The sequence below is a fragment of the Anguilla rostrata genome, chromosome 6 (assembly GCF_018555375.3).
Source record: "Anguilla rostrata isolate EN2019 chromosome 6, ASM1855537v3, whole genome shotgun sequence".
NCBI classification, from domain to species: domain Eukaryota; kingdom Metazoa; phylum Chordata; class Actinopteri; order Anguilliformes; family Anguillidae; genus Anguilla; species Anguilla rostrata.
The window spans coordinates 23,402,071-23,421,905 of NC_057938.1; the positions used below are offsets into that span (position 1 = coordinate 23,402,071).

Here is a 19,835-nt window from a genome sequence, read left to right on the forward strand (position 1 = left end):
TTTCTTAAAGCCAAAAACACAAGGTTAACTGCTCCACTGTGAGTAAATTGCTAATACTATCATTGTTCAGATTACACCCCAATTTAATTTTCTGTCAAAATGAAATGTACTTGTGCTTGTATGTAATTGTAATTGCTTGTGATCATTACTGAAACTTCCTCTGCCAATTTTGGATTGTGAAGACAAAGATGCAATGTCCTAAGCACTGCTTCCTTGCAATCTGCAATCTGCCAGTTTTCACAGACAGTGAATTGGAGGAGAACACTTCTTGCTCATCTTGTGCAGGCAGATTTTGGACACCTAGCTGACCAGAGGGGGGGGGGGTCACTGGTGTTGGAAGAGACACAGACGCGTCGCCATCTGAAGTTGCTCTTTCCCCGGGCGAGGCTACAGCTAATTATGCATCACCACGCTGGGCTGCCAGCCACAGTCAGCACTGGCACAGTCTGGATTTGATAACTGACCATGAGGCCTATCCACACACTAGAACAGTGCCTTAACAGGATGTGTCATCTAGCAGGCATACTAGACTGTTCTTAGTGTAAAATTGGCTGGCTAGTTGTCTAGCTATTGACCTGTTGGAACATCACGCATAAATCTATCCAAAAGAAAAAAAGATTATACAGGATGCGGGGTAAGTTTTTTGGTTTTCCACCACAGTTTCATTTTCTCCGCAATTTTCTGGGCACCATAATCCACTGCCATCTGGCTTGACAGTAACTGCACTCCTTGCTAATATGTCACAGGGTCACAAGAAAATTTCTGGTCGAAGCAACCACCTCAATCTGCCACTTCTATCTTGGCTGACGAATTGGCTTTCCCTCCCTTAAACCTGTTTTATTTTTTAGCAATAGATATTCTATTTGTGTTGCTGATTTGCCACTCCTCTGCCCGTAAAATACGGCGTGGCCAGTGTCCTACTGCTCTGTCTCCGGTCAGCATTCCCCCTGGTCCCCGTAGTGCTGCATTCAGACTGATTAATGAAGCGTCTGACTCTGGAACAGCCGTGTGCATTGGAGCACTGGTGCAACTCAGCATATGCAGAGAATGAACGCTGCACACTGAACAAATTGCCTGGGCACTCATCTCGGCGGTTAGTCTGGGAAGGCTCTGAAAGAGACCCTGCCCCTACCCCAGGTGCCGCGTGAGGCACTTTGGCTGTTATGATTGGGTAGGCACGCATTAAAGCCTCCCGTCAGGATGAGGAATCGTGTCTGCCTGCTGGCTGGTTGTCGTGGAAACAATGCCCTCCAGGGGATCCTGTAGCCTGTCTGAAGGCTGTGCAGAAAGATCAGGGAGCAAGAGGAGAGGAGAGAGGGAACAGAGGTGAAGAGAAGAAAAGCTCTACACGGGCATCAGCTGCAGACGAGGCACCAGGAAATCGAGGCACGCCCTAATAAACAATATTGTATGGAGACAGCAAATCTATCTGGATTGTACTATTACATTCAATAATGGCCCTTATTAATCATGTCCTCATTCAGCAAACTACAGCACAATAAGCTTGTTAAATATTAACCTGTAAGACAACTAGATGTTTATGGAAGCAAGTCATGCACAATCACATGCTCCAGGAACTATGCCAACAACAGCCAATTTTGGTTTAAAGTCAGTTCATTCACTCATTAACAGAGGCTCATTCACTTAGTATTGACTTAACAATGTTGAATGCTAAGTAGTAGGCACTGAGTAAGTGTAATAAAGGAAACCTATCTTTCAGGGCAGGATAATTACTGGATTGCTTCGGGGGTGAAGGAGTAATGATCAGAAAGCAACCTGGAACTTTCAGATTTGTCTTCTTCATTCATCAATCCATTTCCTTACAGTAGTGGTCTTTGCTGTGCATCTCCATCAAACACGCTACAAATTAGACTAATTCATTTTCATCTTTTATTGTCTCTTATAATTGTAGGTATATGCAATCTGACTGAAGAATATAGAGAAAAGGAAGACATGAAGCTAAAGGGTTTCTGAGCACAACAGTGAGGTAAGGCCCTGTAACCTTTTCTTGAATTTTATTATTATTTTTAAATCAGAGTCAATCTTCTACAGAAAGATAATCAAACAAATTAAATTATTTAAATAAAATATGTTTGCATTCTGAACTCCAAAACCAACTGATATTCACGGTGAGATTTTATTTAATCAATGGGCAACATAGCATCTGAAGGTGAATAGGTTCTTCAGTATGTGCTACGGGCTTTGATATGGCTTGCAATATCGATAGATATAAATTTGCCTTGCTGGGTAAGGGTAAAAAATGAAACATTACACTAGGAACATTTCGTTTTGTACAATAAGATGAACAGGTTATTTGTTATTAATGAGTTTTTTTGTATCTAAATGTAAATACATTTAAAACACAATATATGAGACAGATCGCCACCAAAAACTGAGTTAGGCTACAGTCTATTTTTATGCAATCCTGAGAGACTAGTCTTTGGCCCCTTCTTTTTAAAGAAGGGCCATCTAATATTGGGAAGCCTGAGACCAGTGGAACAAAAAATCCATAATGGAAGTTTATAGATTTTTTACAAGATCCACTTCAGGTTGTTTGCACAGGGTCTTCTGCAATTGACTGAGAAGCAAGCCTCTTCCTTTCTGGAGCGCATTTTATCCTTTCATCTTAGGATCGACGCCTGCTCTGTCATCTTGGTACCTTTATATTTCTTATGCTGGTTTTATGAGCCTCTTAATGTGCACTTTATTCTTGGCAAATTTAATGAAAGATTCTCCCGTGTTGCAGAGACACAGTTGAAGGACCCTGGCAGAAAAGGTGCTGGCTTGGATTCCAGCCTTCCAGAAAATAGTAATATTTGAACAGCTGTTCAAAGCATAATCAATTAAATGATATCCTGTCCAGCATGAACTGCTCCATTTAACTGCATTAGCATGGTACAGTACATCCGGACCGGCTCCACGTCAACACTCGTGTGGTATGGGACGGACAGTCGACACTGGGAGGCAGTAGTGTCTCTAGGTTAAGGAGGAACTCCAATGAAATAAGTATTTCAGCTGAAACTAGCAATGCTAGTCCCAAACGTGTTACATGAAGGATTGTAAAATTTGGGCCTCTTCATATTCAACTACTGCAGAGGCTAAACAGGCGTTTCTGTATCAACTGCAATGTGTACAACAGAGCGTTTCCATTTCACTTTAAAAACAAATTGTTCGGATTTTCATTTTTAAAAAAAGAAGCGGGCTCACTTGTGAAATGGACACACTTCTTTTGGCCCAAACAGGTCTTTGTCACGCAGCAACATGTTCAGTATTAAATCAACTCTTCCAGAGTACATATGGTTCCAATTGGAACATGTGTACTCTGTCAGAGTGAAATTAACACAGAACATTTTACTGTGTACTTGGACATGATACTGGATTGCATGAACAATACATTTGGAGGATGATTCTGAATTTCAGTATGAATAGCAAGCTAATGTTAAGCTTTTGTTAATGATAGATGGGCGCAGTTTTGATGGACTACACAACTATCATTTCTTACTTTTATGCTCAAATGCATATTTCTTGCATCCCAGACACAGTACCTCTTGACATATAATTTTCCTACCACAAACAAAACCTTTATTTTTATTTATTATTTTTGCTTCTTGTTCCAAATTTATTGATCAGAGGGAACAGCTTGGTGTGTGTGTGTGTGTGTGTGTGTGCGTGCGTGTGTGCGTGTGTATGTGTGTCATGGGGCGGGGCATGGTGGGGCGTGCAAAAACATCAAGAAAATACCCTCTAGTTGTTTCCTAATCTATTAATAATTACTGTGATTAATCTGTAATTAATCTATATATTAATCAATTATATTCCAAGATTGGGCCATATTTCACCATCAGGAGGGTTAATATTTTGGTTACACTGTATGAACATGACAACAGATAACTTTCTTTCTCCTTTAAATGTCCCTAAATTTACCATGAATCACTATGAACTCCAATAAGTATTTAAGAACAATAGCACAACATTATACTGTATGTATTTGTGTAGATATGACCTATGCATGTTTATTGATATGTATTTACTGTTCTGTGTGGAAAATATTGCCACTTTCCATACTAGCCCATACGTATACTACATTATATCATTTTAACTGTGAATACCCACATTAGGGCAACTCAGAGTCAGTCATGACTTGTGTTGTTCCTGATTATGTGAAGTGGTGAAGTGGTGCATGTAGATAAGCATAAAACAGCTAATTTTACTCCTTAAAATTAGTATTATGGACCATTCCAGAAATGCTGATAACTGTGGCCATTGAATTACAAGAGTCACCGTTTGCAGGTTGCAGGTCTCATTAGTGACAAGTGTAATAAGTACACTTCACTTTATACTTCTTTATGATCATCTTTTCAGTGACAGGAGTATTTTTTACAACACTTTCTACTTCTTAAAAACTTAATCACCAAGTTATTTTAGAAACATCTTCATTGTGTTATTGTTGCTTGAATTTTACTACTGGATTGAGGGACCTTGCTCTGTGTACATAGTGTACATTATGCAGATCAGAAATATTAATTCTTTTTTAGAAGACTGCAAGCTTTGACCAGTACTATACATATCATTAGATAATTGATCTGACTTTCACAATCATATCCAATAATTATTCAGATAAGGAGTGACCATTTCTGTTGCAGATGTTGAACAACTGTTTTCAACCTCTTAATTTACCATATGAAACCCATCGATAACCAGATAACAGTGATGTCATTTGACAATTTGACATTTACAGGACAGTTTTTATATTGTATAAGAAATTCTCCAATAAAAAACTAGTATTATGCAGCTCATGGCTTTTAAAGCAAACCCGCAATCACAGTGTTTCATTCCATCATCAGCAAATAAACTCTTCAGCATAACCCCAGGACATGGAATATGGATCACCAGCAACTCTTTTTGGCTAGAAGACCACATGAGGAAAACCAACCAGTGGGGGCGACATAGCTCAGGAGGTAAAAGCGGTTGTCTGGCAGTTGGAGGGTTGCCGGCTCAATCCCCTCCCTGGGCGTGTCAAAGTGTCCCTGAGCAAGACACCTAACCCCTAACTGCTCTGGTGAATGAGAGGTATCAATTGTAAAGCGCTTTGGATAAAAGCGCTATATAAATGCAGTCCATTTGCCATTTACCAAACATGGCTTTGGGCTGTGAGATTACCTGTCTAACAATGCATGGAAGAATCGATTTCCACTGCATGACAGCAGGCATCTTGCATAGCTCCATCCTCAAATTCCTGTCATCCATGTTGGGGAGAATAATTTGGGCTACCTAGAAGGTGTAGAATATTTTATGGAAGTTGATCTTGAGAACATTATTTGCATGCTTACCAAGACTAAAATGATGCATTTTGACATAAGAGAATGCAGGGTTTTGATGCACAGGAAGAACACGTCCTGTATAGACAAGGCCAGCTGCTTCTTTTTTTTTTTTAGCAGATTGGGGAATGGGAAATCTTGGATACCCTGGTTTAACATTAAATTCATATTGCTATATCTACGTGATGGGGTACATCAAAAATTTAAGGACAACAAATTGTTTCTACAAAACGTACAGGTGGGTCTATCCAGATTCTTGTGAATCAGGAGATTCTACCTATACCAAAATCATTATTTGGCGACCCCATCCGATTGTAGTCCACCTGTGAAATGACATTGAGACTGGTTTTCAAACAGCGATGTCGAGGTTCAAAAATTGCTGTTTTATACTGGAAAGCTGAACAACATAAACATACCCTGAGCTCATGGGAATATTAGTCTCAGTATTATTAATGTGAATTTGATACTTTATTAATTCCAAGTGAATAGCAGTCAGGTTCCTCCATGAAATTCCCAGAAGAATGGCATTGCTTACAAGGTGGCAACAGGTGTATTTCATGCTTTTGAAAAACAGCATGATTTACTTTACACTTTAAGCAGGCTTATGTCTGTTTTGAAAAGGACATGACTCATTCAATACAGTGGACGCATTTGCAGTTTATGGAGACCTGAACCTGTATATTTGGTCTCAAAGCTGTGGGACAGAATTGGCTCTGAAGCCAACCTGAAGCCAGAGTTCATGGGAGGTTGTTTTACTACTTTTTAACCTGAATCAAAGGGCATTCGGTTTAATGGAGCAGTCCCTGCAAGTGATATTTCTATGGTACCGGGTGGTTGTTTAGAATTCCTGTCAGAGTTCCTGCCACCACATTATTGTGTGTGCCTGACACTATGCTAGATGTACGCCTCCATAAAACACATCATAATGCTAAAGCAATAAATGATCACTAGTCAATTATAGACACATATTATTTGGAGCATTTTTACAAGAAAAGGAAAAGAAATTAACCTTGTATCTTGAGTTCATTTTGCTATAGCAGGATATACTATTTCATTTTAATCTGGCGGTAGTATACGTTAAAATGGTGTCACATGTAAAAAAGAAACAAATCCTTGCTTGTAATTATTCTCATGCTTGTTACGTCCATCTTTTCAATTGAGTTTGAAACCTGCTAAAGGGTCAGAGAGCTGCATTAATAGAAGGGAGCTCATTGTGTGAAAATGCCCTGTGGCAAGGAATGGTTGTTTTAAATCTAGTTCATTCAAATCATTGATTTTAACTGCTATTTAAAAACTGTTGGGGTCAGTCATTTTGTGCTAGCTAAGACATGATAAAAATCTAAATTACCTCAGGAACAAACTAGAACATTCATCTATCATAAGAAATGAACTGACTCACCTCTCTGCCTTCTTCATAAAAAAAACAAATATCTCACCATTTCAAGGGCCACTGCACTGAAGTTTTGATTTATCTGAATATAAAAAATCAATAAAAATAAGTTCTTCCCTTTCAGCCTTTCCTAATGAATATATTCAACCAGTCCTGCTGGCAAACCCACCTAATCCTGATTGATGCCTATCATTTGTTAAGCCCCAGCTTGCCAGGCAGAGTTAGAGCTGGTTGAGAACACTCTGCTGCGCGAGCATTTCCTTTCTTTTGGGATAAGGTGTCGACTGGGCAGGACCAGCTCTGCATAGGCATCAAGGGCAGTTGTCTAGGGTTCCATTCTCTTTTTAAAAAAATGACAAATGAAGGGAAAATTAAAGAGAAAAAAATAGACGTTGTGCATCCATGATGGTTGGCAGCCACCCCGCTCCCCCTCCCCCCAGTCTGTGATCTTGCCTAGGATGACTGAAAAGGCTAGAGCCAGGTCAATATGGAGTCGTGGACTTGTTTAATTAATGATTGCTCTACATCGACATAGAGTTATTGGCTGTGGGGTGTGATATTTGTATGTGCATGTGTGTGAGGCCTTGTGCAAAATGTTTGTGCACATACAGTATGTATGTGTCTGTGTAGGAGTGTGTGACAGAGGGCATGTGTGTGGGTAGATTGTGGATGTGTGTGTATATGTGTGGTGTGGGTATGGAGGATTGCTGTGGTGTTACAGGCATTGCTCTGACTCCTCTGTTTCCACGGTTAATGTTCTGTTGACCTTAGTCTTAGTAAACACAGCTTGCTCTCTTTTCCACCAAATAAGAAGAGTCAGTGACACAGTAAGGAGAATGTACCCTGCTTGGCTGACTGTTCAGAGGGCCATGGAGAGGAGATGGCCCTTGCTTTCTCTCCACATCTACAAGAGTGTTAACAGGCATGACATTACAATGAAAGACTTAATACATCATTAGTTCTGCAGAGAGAGAGAGAGAGAGAGAGAGAGAGAGAGAGAGAGAGAGAGAGAGAGAGGAGAAGAGAGAGAGAGAGGAGAGAGAGAGAGAGAGAGAGAGAGAGAGAGAGAGAGAGAGAGAGAGAGAGAGAGAGAGAGAGAGAGAGAGAGAGAGATATTATCTGGTCATAGAAAGAAAAGTTCTGTTTGTTCATGTGGGAAATGCATATGTTTTACTCCTCTTTTCCGGAGACCATATAATTTGCCTTCAGGTAAGCAGTCTGCCTGAAGCATCCAACCTTTTTCAGTCTCTCTTGGGGCTTGCATCTGTGTTTCTGTGCCAAGACACCACCTCTCGTCTGTTGATCACCAGTCAGAGAGCTGCTCATGCATACTCAACCCAATCTTGCATAATGTACAGCTTGGCAAACAGGCCACAACACAGCAGGAAATGTCAGGAAGCAGAGATCTGGAAAGGGGCTGGATGAACGTAAAATGCATGAAAGTATGACAGGGTACGGTTATAGCAAATAAATAAATAAAATCAAAGGAAGAAAATGGTCCATATAATTAATATTTGCACTTAATATTATTCTCTGTGTGTTACACTCTCAAGTCTTAAAAAAAAACTTCATACATACAGAGCATACTTCAGCACTGTATGTCTGGAAGATTAAGAGATAAACTAATATAATCATCTAAAAGCAGACAGTGTACTGTTGATTGTTAGGTGTTGTGTATACCCTATATGACTCTGTTGAGTTGGATTTGTCTAAAACTTGCCAAATGCACAAGTAACATTTAGGTAATTAAGATTTCCATATCTCTCACAGGATGTTCTTATACTTAAAGTTTGTGTACTTTGAGGAAATCCTGCAGGGGAAGCAACAACATGTACAATTACCTTGCAAGCAATCCTGTGTGAGATGGGCCCTCTGAGAACTAAAGGTGTTTAAACTCCTGCATAACATTGGTCAGTTGATTTCAAATCTACACATACCTTTTAAGAAATATAATACAAACAGCAGTGACTACTTCTAAAAAGATGATGCAGTTCATAAATAACATGCAGGTGTAGTGTTTTTAAGGGATAGTAAGGATCTCACATGTTTACCAAAATAGAAATTTACCAACATTAAGATAAAATATTGAGGAAGTAAGTGAGAGGTCACCTTGCAGGTGGGTGGTCGATCCCCTACTGTTATACGCTACATGGCCAAAAGTATGGACACCTGACATCTCATCCAGAATTATGGGCATTAATATGGGGTTAGTCCACCCTAACTGTTATAACGACCTGCACTCTTCCGGAAAGCTTTACACTATATATTGGAGCACTGCCACAGGGATTTGCTTCCATTCAACCAGAAGAGCATTAGTGAGGTCAGGCACTGATTGGGCAATTAGGCCTGGCTCGCGGCAAAGTTGGCTTTTCAATTGATCCCAAAGGTGCTGGATGGGGTTGAGGTCAGAGCTCTGTGGAGGCCAGTCAAGTTCTTCCACAATGTTCTTGACAAAATCATTTCTCGGTGGACTTTGCTTTGTGCCTGTGGGCATTGTCATGCTGAAACAGGAAAAAGCTTTCTCCAAACTGTTGGGGAAGCGAAGAATCATCCAGAATGTGATTGCATGCTATAGCATTAAGATTTAAGGGGCCTTGCCCAAACCATGAAAAACAGCCTCAGACCAAGGGGTGTCCAGGTACTTTAGGTCATGTAGTGTACCTTCTAAGCTGTGATCCCTTCTCTGTTACTCTCTTCGTTTTCTACCTGCCTGAATAAAGCAAAAAATACAAAAATGGGGCAGACTGTCTGGTTTCCTTTAAAAAAAATGTTTTGAGAAAGTGGTGTTCACTGGGTCAGACCCTCAGCTACCATGACGTGTGACATACTGTCCCAACATGGAAAAAGCTTTAAGCACCTTACACAGTAAAATGTTCAGTCTTGAATCAACTCTAACAGAGTACATATGGTCCCTACTGGACTCATATGTGCTCTGTTCGAGTTGAATTAGGACTGGACATTTTGCAGTGTAGAAAAACAAATTACATGTACTGTACATCATCAAAGGTTTCAAATAAATAGAAAAACAACTTTTAGCTGTGAGAGAACATTTGGTGCTCAGTGGATCAAACAAATGAAAAAGGAGAGTAACAAGATACTCTTTCAACCAGAGGAAAATCAACTAAAGCAAAAAAGGGGACTACAAAGCTCACTGAAAAGCATTTGGAACAACTGATAAAATATGAACGCTGGAGTTTATTTCCCAAGTGTACAAGACACTCAAGTGAAATAGGAAAATGAGGAAAAATACCTTTAAAATGTCTTTATTATTTTTACATTTCACACTGAAATATCAAAAGAACATAAAATGAGGACAGTGTGTTCTTTTAATATTCTTGCGTAATATGGCAATATAGTAAAAGCTTTTTAGCTTTAGAGTACTGGCCTATGTACAGTATAATACTAAACATTATGATCAGTCTGTTGATTTGGGAGTGGGTGGAAGGTAGGCTCACCTCTTTACTTTGAGCCCCTTTTGCCTTAGAGACCCTTTGATTGTATTATACACACTTCATGCTCAATACAACCAAGAGCAAAAGGTTGCCACGACACAATCAAGGAACAGAAATGTCTGCAGTTGGCATACTTGGTTTATGTTGTAAACATACGTACGTATATATAATACGATGAAGAATGAGACCCCCTTCACCCAAAATCTCTTCATTTAGCCAATACCAGATACTGTATATACAGCACTCTACAGCCACTTGAGGCAGGTTCAAAGAGATTGCAGTGAAACAAATAAAAGCTTGTTTTAGGCCATTCAAAACTAGTTTTAAACATCAAGGAGAATGTGAATTGTGTGGCAATTCCAAAGACTAATGTGCTTGTATGACAGGGTTTTGGACAATTCAGAATTTTGGAATTGGTTCAATTCATGGACTGGATTTTGGATTAGAATTAAAATCCAGGATTCTGAATTTGAATTTCAGGAAGTATAATGTATAATTATAATAACAACATGAACCATACAGGACTCATTCATTTTGACAAATGTGCATTCACCAGCTATAAAAACACTATTAAAACAATTGAAACAATTCTAATAACTATAGAATTTAATCTTGTCAGATGTAAAACAATGTTATGAAAACATAGTGCAGGTTGATTTTTATTTATCTTTTAAGTAATGCATTCTGGGGAGTAATAAATAAATAAATAAATAAAATTTAAAAAAACTTAACAAAAGGAAATTAATTATGTTAGACTAAATACAAACTTACATGTATTAGCATCTACTGTGTTTCTTAAAAGTATTGGCATTTGTTCAGAAAGTGTTACTTTTCAATAATAAGTAATTTTTTTCAAATCCTTGTAATGATATGCAAATGATATCACATAAGCAAACAATTGTTAATGTGGTAGATAAAATTATTTTGCCACTGCATTGTCATAGAATTAAATATCATTTTCCTGCATTCAAATTCAGTGTAAAGGCTATTCTATATAATATCTGTGTTATTATGAAGGGTTATACAAGTCACAAATTAAAATACAACTGAGTGGGCTATAACAAACCATATATTAGTGAATCAGCACAGGACAGTCTATACAAAACATTACCATTGTTAAGGAAATATATAAGATGTACGACATGATCGTTTTGTGGGCCACCGCCAGCTAAGAGAAGACGAGAGATGCTTTTCATAAATGTTTGGGGTTTGTGCAAACTCAGTATAAAATAGTGTTTTCTAAGCTTACTGGAGATGTTGGTGCTGGCGGATCAGTAGGCTACTGGAATATCTGTCCTAACAGTGCCATTCTATGGGGGGTATTTTCATGACTGAATAGCAAATTAAGTGGTGTTTACGGGGGAGGGGGTGGGATCCCCCATCCCCCCTTCCTTTTCGATGCCCCAATTCTATTCCTTCTTTCCCCACACAGATCTCTATGGTTTCAAATAACGGCTCGGGCTCAGACCCTCATCTGCTTTCACTCCGTAGCGTCATTCAAACGAAACATCTTGCGATCGCGAAGACTACGTACTTTTTGGGTTGTTCGGCGAAGGAGAAAGTGGATTAAAGAAAGATATTTCAGGCTCTGAACGAGAAAAAACTCAATGTGTAGCACAGAGTAATAGCCTATATTGTGCGGCGCATATGGAATCCAGCTGCTGCTAACTAAAACAACGTCAAATCAGTGGGGGCATATACTACGGGACTGTTGCAACTTTTTTAAAATTTATTTTTACTGATAATCGAAAGTTGCGGATTTACAATCCCGAATTCACCGTTTTAAATGGATGCTACATAATCTTTTTTTAAGGAAATTCACTATCCGCTTCCCAGTATACACCATTACAAGGGTCGGCTTGAAATCAGAAGGTACTGAAGTAAGTTCACTTTTTAAAATACATGTATTCAATCAGGATGTGTGTTCGCTTAAAAGCTTGACGTTTTCTCTCCATAAAATGCAGCATGTAGCCTTGTTCCTCGTGAAATAGTGGTTTTCATTGTTTAGACTTGGAAAACATTAACTTTAGTGAATTTCCAACATAAGTAGCCTACCATAAGATTCAACCTTGTTTGCTGACAGAATAGTAAGTGTACGCTAGTGAAAATAACCTAATTCTATAAATTGGAACAAGCATTATTTTAAGGCGGTAATTCATGCATCTTTTTGTATGATTGATGCATTTAATTGTAATTAAATCGAATCTGCTTTTTCTAGAACCTACTGCCTTTACCAGTCTTCACATTGGGAAAATGACAAAGCAAAAATGCACAAACAAGCTGTGCCCACAGAATAGCCACCAAGGTCTATTCTTCACGGTGTTTGCCGTTCTTTTTGCTCCACCTTTGAAATCCAGTGTGTGTGCAGGGTATTAGCCCATTCTTTCGTTATGCTAGACTGTTTTGCTTTGAGAACGGCCCTCAGGACATTTCGAAGTGTTGAAATTTGTGGACATGAGGTAGCATTATTGACATAGTTCGCTCCAAAGATTTTCGACAGAATTGTAGGCTATATGACCGATGGCACGGACCTAGACGTTGCATATTGATTTTTTTGTTCGTGATTTCACTGTTTCGCGCAGTGGCACAGATGTAGTTAATTGCACGCATCTTTTTGTGACTTGCATGTTTTACTTTTAAGTTGCTGCAGTTGGAGACTAAGTAGCCTAGCTAGAGAATGTAAACATTATGACGTGTCGTTATTTAAATGTAGCCTACTTATATAGTAGCCTACTGTTATAAGAAGTAGGCTATGTCTTGCTAGTGTGGTTTATTTAAGAATGAAATAATGCATCAACCGGCGAAGAAGCTTGGAGAAACGCATCAGAGTATGTTTGAGAATATAGTCTGCTTGAGGGAATAAAGCTCATTCTCTGTCCACAAAGCCCGTCGTCAGTAAACAGTATTTTCTTCCCTTACTGAATTGAATTTAAAAAGATTTTATTTATGTCTGTGCGTGTTTTCCCCCTCCCCCCCTATAGGCAACATTATTCACTGCGTTACCATTCCAGAATTTATTTAGACATAAAGAATGCAAACCAATTAATCAATGTCACCTATGCTGGACGAATGCCGATCAGGCTACTTAAACATAACAAAGATAAATTTGGAGACAATGCTGGCCTTTACTAAATTTGTTTAAACTTTGCAAAATACACGATTAGTGATAAATAAAAACTGTAGGCTACATGCAAGACCTGTCCAAATGTAATCGTCGCTCAATTTGACATAGCTAATTGCTTGCCAGAGTGCACTTTTAACCAAAGATGAAGAGTCAGTTGGCTATACTTTCTTTCTTTTTTCTACTTTTGTGGACAGCGGTAATTTGAGAGTTCAGTTAAACGATTATTTAAAAATTGTATCAAACATATACATCAGAAATGTTCCCATACGTTTGAGGGTACATAGTTGAAATTATTATGACTAATGTGAAATCAGTGTTGGTTAATGAAATAAAAGCATTCTAGATTCTGCTAAATATAATTTGTATGATTTCATTTTTTACAGTTATACATTTGATCCATTATAGGAAACAAATTTAATTGACCCACTCAAAAAAGAACTTTTTTGTTAACAGGTTTAAATGGGCAAAACCCACCTCTCCCTGTTGTTTTATTATACTCTAGGAATCATTAGACTTCTATTTTCTAGTCTTCATCTTGTAATGCTGTATCTAATGAGAGGATTTCAGAGGACTTAAGGGACTTAATCTATTGTACTTTTAAAATAAAGAGTTTCAAAACCTTGTCTAAGCTTCAGCCAGTTTAGGGGTTTGAAACACTGAAGTCCGAAATGTATCAAAACAACTTCCAAGTTGATTGAAAAATCTCAGTAGGAATTTGAAAAGCCAAAATCTTTCTCTGTCAGAGCAGGGTACACACAGGGTTTGAAGCGCTGTGCTGCTTGGAGTATTTAGGCCTTTTTTTGCGCCTATAGCTAATGCAGCAGAATTTCATGAGGAGCTATAACTTTCTGTAATGCCCGGGCAAACAGAAAAATGGAGAGCCCTGGTGTCAGTCTTCTAACTGCCAAGGTGTATGGAGTAGACTGCAGCAGCAATGAAGATTTAAACTCTGCTACACTTGGACTTGAATGGAAGAAAGTCACATCCCTTTAACAATAAAGAATGACTTTCTTCCATTCAATCCCAAGCATACAAGTGTAGCTGGAATTCTTTATCCTTATTTAGCACTCCGGCATAAATCATAAATTGATGCGTTGTTTTGAGATGCTCCTGACTAGCACAAACTTTTCTGTTGTTGTTTTTTTATATCTTCAGTCACGTTAGTCACCTAGTCTAGAGCCCTGTCTAAGGTTTGCAGATTTAGCTGGGAGAATATTTTGTCTTGCAATGCCATATTTATCTTTTTGCAGCAGTCGGCTGTATATGTGCTGTTGGAATTGATTCGTAGGGCCTCTGAGTGGGCCTGTGAGTGAGGTACTCTTGTAAATGCTGTTTTAAAAGATCTTTATCTGTCTTAAAATTTTTCATTTCCGTCGTTGTTCTCTGCATCACAACAAATCGTTCCTGATGTGCTGTTAGCACCTGTGTTGCTAACAAGCTTTCCCCCCGCAGCTTGTATCATATTTCAGCTAAAGTATACAAATTTACAAATGTACTTTTTCTCTGCAATGTCTTGACTGAAAATACAGTGTACCTTAATGAATTTCTTTATCTCATGCCCACAACAACATGAAAACCATGCATAACAGTTTGTAAACATGAGGTTGTGGGGGGAAATTTATCGCTCCCTGTCATGTGTGAACTGATATCATCATTACAGTGTAGCCTAAATGCCAGCATCCATTCAAATCCCTGTCTCTTTGGTGGCCTGAAGGGTGATGATGACACTCCATTAAACCAGGAAAATAGTAGAAAGTAGTAGCCTAACTAATTGATTTGTTTCACCCACAATGGTTGACGAAAAACATGGAAATGTGATTCTTGGGTAAACCAACCGCCAGATCACAGTGCAGAATGTGCTGTGGTTGGTGAATGAACCACCAACCCTCCTGTCTTTCAAACTGTTGCATCGAGCAAGCAGAGTACAATTTGGAACTTTTTTGTGGTACAATTTGATGGTCAGGTGTATGAAGCCACTCAAACAGCTCAGAGACAGAGACTGTTGCTACATCGATCTAGATCACAGCTATGAAACCCTTCTGCCGCTTTTCATGAGTTGAAATTTCAACCCGTGATTGATACGCTTCGGCTATTTTCTAATGCCATACATGCAGAATTTGATAACTTTTTTCACCTTGATGTAGAAAACAAGAAACTCTTAGGCTACATCCCGATTTGTGTTTACTGATAGCGCAGTTCACAGTTAAAGCAGAGTGGCTTCTCCGAGTTGTTTAATTAACGCCCGGCTTGGACAAGCTCAGCTGTTTTCGCTCATGTCCCCTCCCCTGCCCCCTTGGCTCAGGCTGTAAAGTGTAAGTACCAGCTGGTGCTCTGAGATTGATGTGCCTCCCTTCGGGCCATCGTGACATCCCTGGTCTTTCATAAAGGCACTCCACCCTTCGCCCAACTTAGCACCTTTACGAGGTTTGGGACGAGGTCGCTGCCCCTTTTGTACTGCTTGGGGTCACGTCTGCAAGCTGCTGCTGGTCTATTTATTTTCCTATTACGCTCGACCAGCTGGTTTATGTGACCTAGTGAATCACACAGACAAAATTCTTATGTGTTTTTGTGGTAATACAAGTTTAAATTAAAAATTTCCATTTAAAACGTGGTCAAGTAGTTGATACGGCACTTTTTTCAGGATATGGGCATTCCTGTAGGTTGGCACTGTGCTGTTTATGTCTTTCTTCATTTATGCTTGATTAAGCATTATTGTTTTATAGCAGTGTCACTGCTTAGTTCAGTCCCTGGACAAGGCTGATTTGAAGAGCTGAATCAGACTGGTGGGCTTCCAGTAGCAGTATGGAATAACAGTTTGGAAACTGGACTTTTATCAAAAGGGCTGAAATTTAAATTCAAAGATGTATTGCTGCTGTTGCACCTTTAAACAAAATACTGAGGGCCAGATGTTCATACATAAAACTTGCAGCAAAATTGCAGCCTGACGAGGGTATATTGGTCCATTCACAGTCTGCGTGAAATTAACATCTTATTTACTAAGGCTACAGCTAATTACACCATCAGTGAATGGGACTGCCTACTAATCACATTTTGTGTATGAAGCAGTGCCTAAATGGCACAGTTAAAAAAAAAAACAAAACAAAAAAAAACTCCTGTTTAGTGCTTTGAATATGTTCATTGGATGCAGGGAAATTAATGTAGGCCTATATGCTGGTGTGCCATAATAGCATATCTCTCGCTATGGACAGTGCAAAAAAAATGTGGACAGTGATATTCCAGCTGTGGCGACAATTGTCGATTGAATTACACCAGATGCAAGAGTGTACTGTTGCAAGGAGCTTGACTATTGCCGGGATGGAATGGGAACGATGTGTGGGAAGTTCTAGGTTATCCTTTGGTTTTTCTTGAGAGTAATTATTTCTGTGGCTGGATGTTTGTCACAGAAGTAGCATGCGGCATGGATTCCATGATCTTTGAACTTTCTTTTGGAAGTTCCCTGTGTTTAGTGCTTTCTGTGATTTTTTTCGGCAGTTTTGGATGATAATTATAACGCAGCGTGCAGTCAGCTATTGTAATCCAAGTACTTGACGGGTCCTGTCAACAGTCTTGATGCTGCTTGCCTCTTCTTGTCTAGCTACGGTAATGTTTAACTTGTCAGTGGCAACAGACACTCCATCAAAGACTCAAACCTTGCAATGTAGGCTACAACATGTACTAAATCCAACTAATTTTAGCAATGCAATTTGAGCATGCCTTGCTTCTAACAATGTTCTGTTAATGGCAAAAAGTCATTTTTGTGATGGACTAAAGTGATTAAATACACCAGCCCATCAATTAATTTACTCATATTTTTTTTAATACCTAGCTAAATGTTGGTTAATATTCCCTCTGTTTTCAGTCACCGCAGAAAAGATTACATTAGGCTCCACATCCAGGGAGTGATCTGACTCACATTAAAATGTTTCCAATAATTGCATAGAAAGCAGTCCGCATATCTAACATAGCTTTGCTAAGTTAGCTATATAGATACTCTAATCACTGAAACGTGTGGTGGTAGGCAGCCAATGCTAGCTAACTTGTGTTAATATTTCCACTGTGTTGTGTTGCTTGGCAACCATTCAGTAATGTTGTTATAGAACTATATTGCTTGGCGGAAGAATGTTATTGTATTTTTTTTTCAATAAATGATTGCTTGAACATTGCTGTCTTTTTTATTTGGCTATAATGTTATTGATATTACCGCCATTTTATAAAAACAATAAGGCACGAGAGACTGTGCTAAATTGTGAATATAGTCAAGGCTAAAGGGTTTGGAGGCACTTCACGTCATGCCTAACAACGCCCTTTAGCTGTGACTATATTCACAATATAGAATGGCCTCTCGTGCCTTATTGCTTAAATGTGCAACTCTCCAAATCCGTCCATCAAATGCCCACCCCCATCCCCCAACTCAAATAACATGAAAGCAGTTGATGGCTCACAGAAAAGATTGGTGGGAAGGAGATCTACTTTTAGGATTCACTGTTGTATTTACAGCTGTCATTTCCTCATATCAGGTCAGGAAATCACTTGTCAATGAACAAGTTATTTATGTTAGGCTACATGAATAGGATTGACATTTTTACAGGTTATCTCACCAGAATATCCCACCCTTCTATTTTTAATGTCGGCATTCATAATATTTGGTTGTTTGAATCATCCAGAAAAAAAGGTGGTTACATGATAATCTCACCTTTTGGGTACTTTTTGATATTATACCAAATTTCTCAGTGTTTGAGCTAATATGAGATTATTATAGGGTATGGAAACACTATGAGGTGTGCTGGAGGGAGGCCTTCTGGAAAATAGAACGGAACACAATGCCTGAGGTGGAGCCTGTCTCTCGCTGCCTGGCAGTGAAATGGGGGTGAGGGCTGTAGGGGATAGTGTGGCTCAGGTGCTGGAAACCACCTCATTTCTCATTCCTGGCAGGCGTGGACATGGCCATCCGGGGCTGGGATGGGGGAGGGGAGGTGTGTGGGATGGGGGAGGGGGAGAAAGTCAGTCTATAGATGCTGAAAGGCGTAGTAGGGAGGAACCCAGGGTGGTGGGGGGGGGGGGGGGGGGGGGGGGTAGAGGGGTGTTGTAGAGAGAGCAGGGTTTTCATGTGCTAAAAGCTGTTAATCCTCTGGCTTTTGTGTGGGGACAGAGCTTAGGGCGATCGGGGTTGGCTTGACCCTTTTCAAAAGCCCCCCCTTTGTTGCTGTCTCTCATCCCAAATTGATGGACATCTGGTGTGCAGGGGGAGGGGGTAGATTGGGCCAGGAGTGATAGGGGGGTGGGTTGAAGGATGATGATGATTGCGTGATTGCGTTGGGAAGAGGGGGGGGGGGGTGGATGTCATTGACTGATGCAAGTAATGGTGTGTAATGTGAGAGAGAAAACATGGGCCCCATGGGAAGGAGGGGGCTATTAACCATCACCCTACGGCCGGGCCACCATTCACACAACCGGAACTGCTCCTAAAATTAAGAGAGATATCTTAGAATCAGGAGGAGCACAGCAAAACTATTGGTGTAAAATCAGCTGTGACAGAGTGCATTTTACTCTGTCAGAGAGAAATGTACTCTGGCAGAGTTCTTTTTTTGGGGGGAGGGTCTGTAAGTGTTGCTTAATTCTCCAGTCTACATTCTCTCATACATTACTAATGTATCAGTCCTGGCCTGTTCCGATGTATTTTCAATGTTTACAATATGTAGCCTAAAGGGTAGATCCATTAGTTATCTGTTTACTTCACTGTTTGTGAGAAATATCAAGGCTTTGCTTGTGCTTTTCCCTGACATTACATTCTGTGCTACTATAGAAAGCAAATCACATCAGAAATACTCTACCGTCTAAATCTCACCAGTTCATACGCAGAGATGCACAGTCATTAATGTGTGGTATAAAGGTGTGGGAGAGGACATTTTGATGAAACAGAATGTTTCTGATCTGTCCTAGCGGGGGCTATTTCAGTGGTCACATTAACGCAGGATTCTGCATTTTTTTACGTAGAACAAGCCACAATGGAGGGACAAAAAAACAGTGTTCTATAAATGCATATATTCTGAGGTCTTTTTTTTTTTTTAAAGATTAGGCCTACATTGCAGCTGATGACCCAGACTTGAACTACATGCAACAAAATAATTACTTGAACCAATCATCTTAAGGTGTCTGACATTTGTGTTTTTTATTTGTCAGAATATTTACACCTGTTGGTAGCATTGCAAGATTGCACAGCGAAAGCACTTAATTTGAATGAAAAGTCAAAAACCAGAAATCACTCAGGGATTTTAATATTAGTCTGTGTTTCAATTTTTTTTGTTTTGATCTGAAAGCCAATCATCCCACTAATTCCACTATTAGGCTATATCCCACTTCTGTTACAAGTGTAATGATAAAATTTACGTACATTTATTTTGTCATTATGTCCTGTGTTCCAACAACACAGCTTTCCATGGGCTAGTGTGACCAGGCAAGGTAGATAAGAGCTTCAGAAGGTTTTTGCCATGTTTCAGACAGTTTCTGTTAACTTGAGGTGGAAACCTTGTGAGTACAGCATTTTACTGTGA

At 39.4% G+C, this 19,835-nt stretch overlaps 1 protein-coding gene across 19 annotated transcripts in view; it reads left to right on the top strand.

The window, feature by feature from the left end:
• Nucleotides 1-19,835, top strand: part of LOC135256858 (receptor-type tyrosine-protein phosphatase S-like) — a 191,851-nt gene that overhangs the window by 40,928 nt on the left and 131,088 nt on the right. For 4 of the 19 annotated variants that reach the window (XM_064339073.1, XM_064339071.1, XM_064339076.1 and 1 more), the window contains exon 1: nucleotides 11,168-12,040. The exons of 2 other annotated variants lie outside the window; for them this stretch is intronic. In XM_064339073.1, the coding sequence (XP_064195143.1) occupies nucleotides 11,951-12,040 (90 nt within the window). In that variant the 5' untranslated portion in view covers nucleotides 11,168-11,950. Of the gene's footprint in view, nucleotides 1-1,912; nucleotides 1,988-3,919; nucleotides 4,959-11,166; nucleotides 12,041-19,835 lie in introns of those variants that run through there. 13 more of the 19 variants (XM_064339080.1, XM_064339079.1, XM_064339078.1 and 10 more) reach the window with 7 other exon arrangements.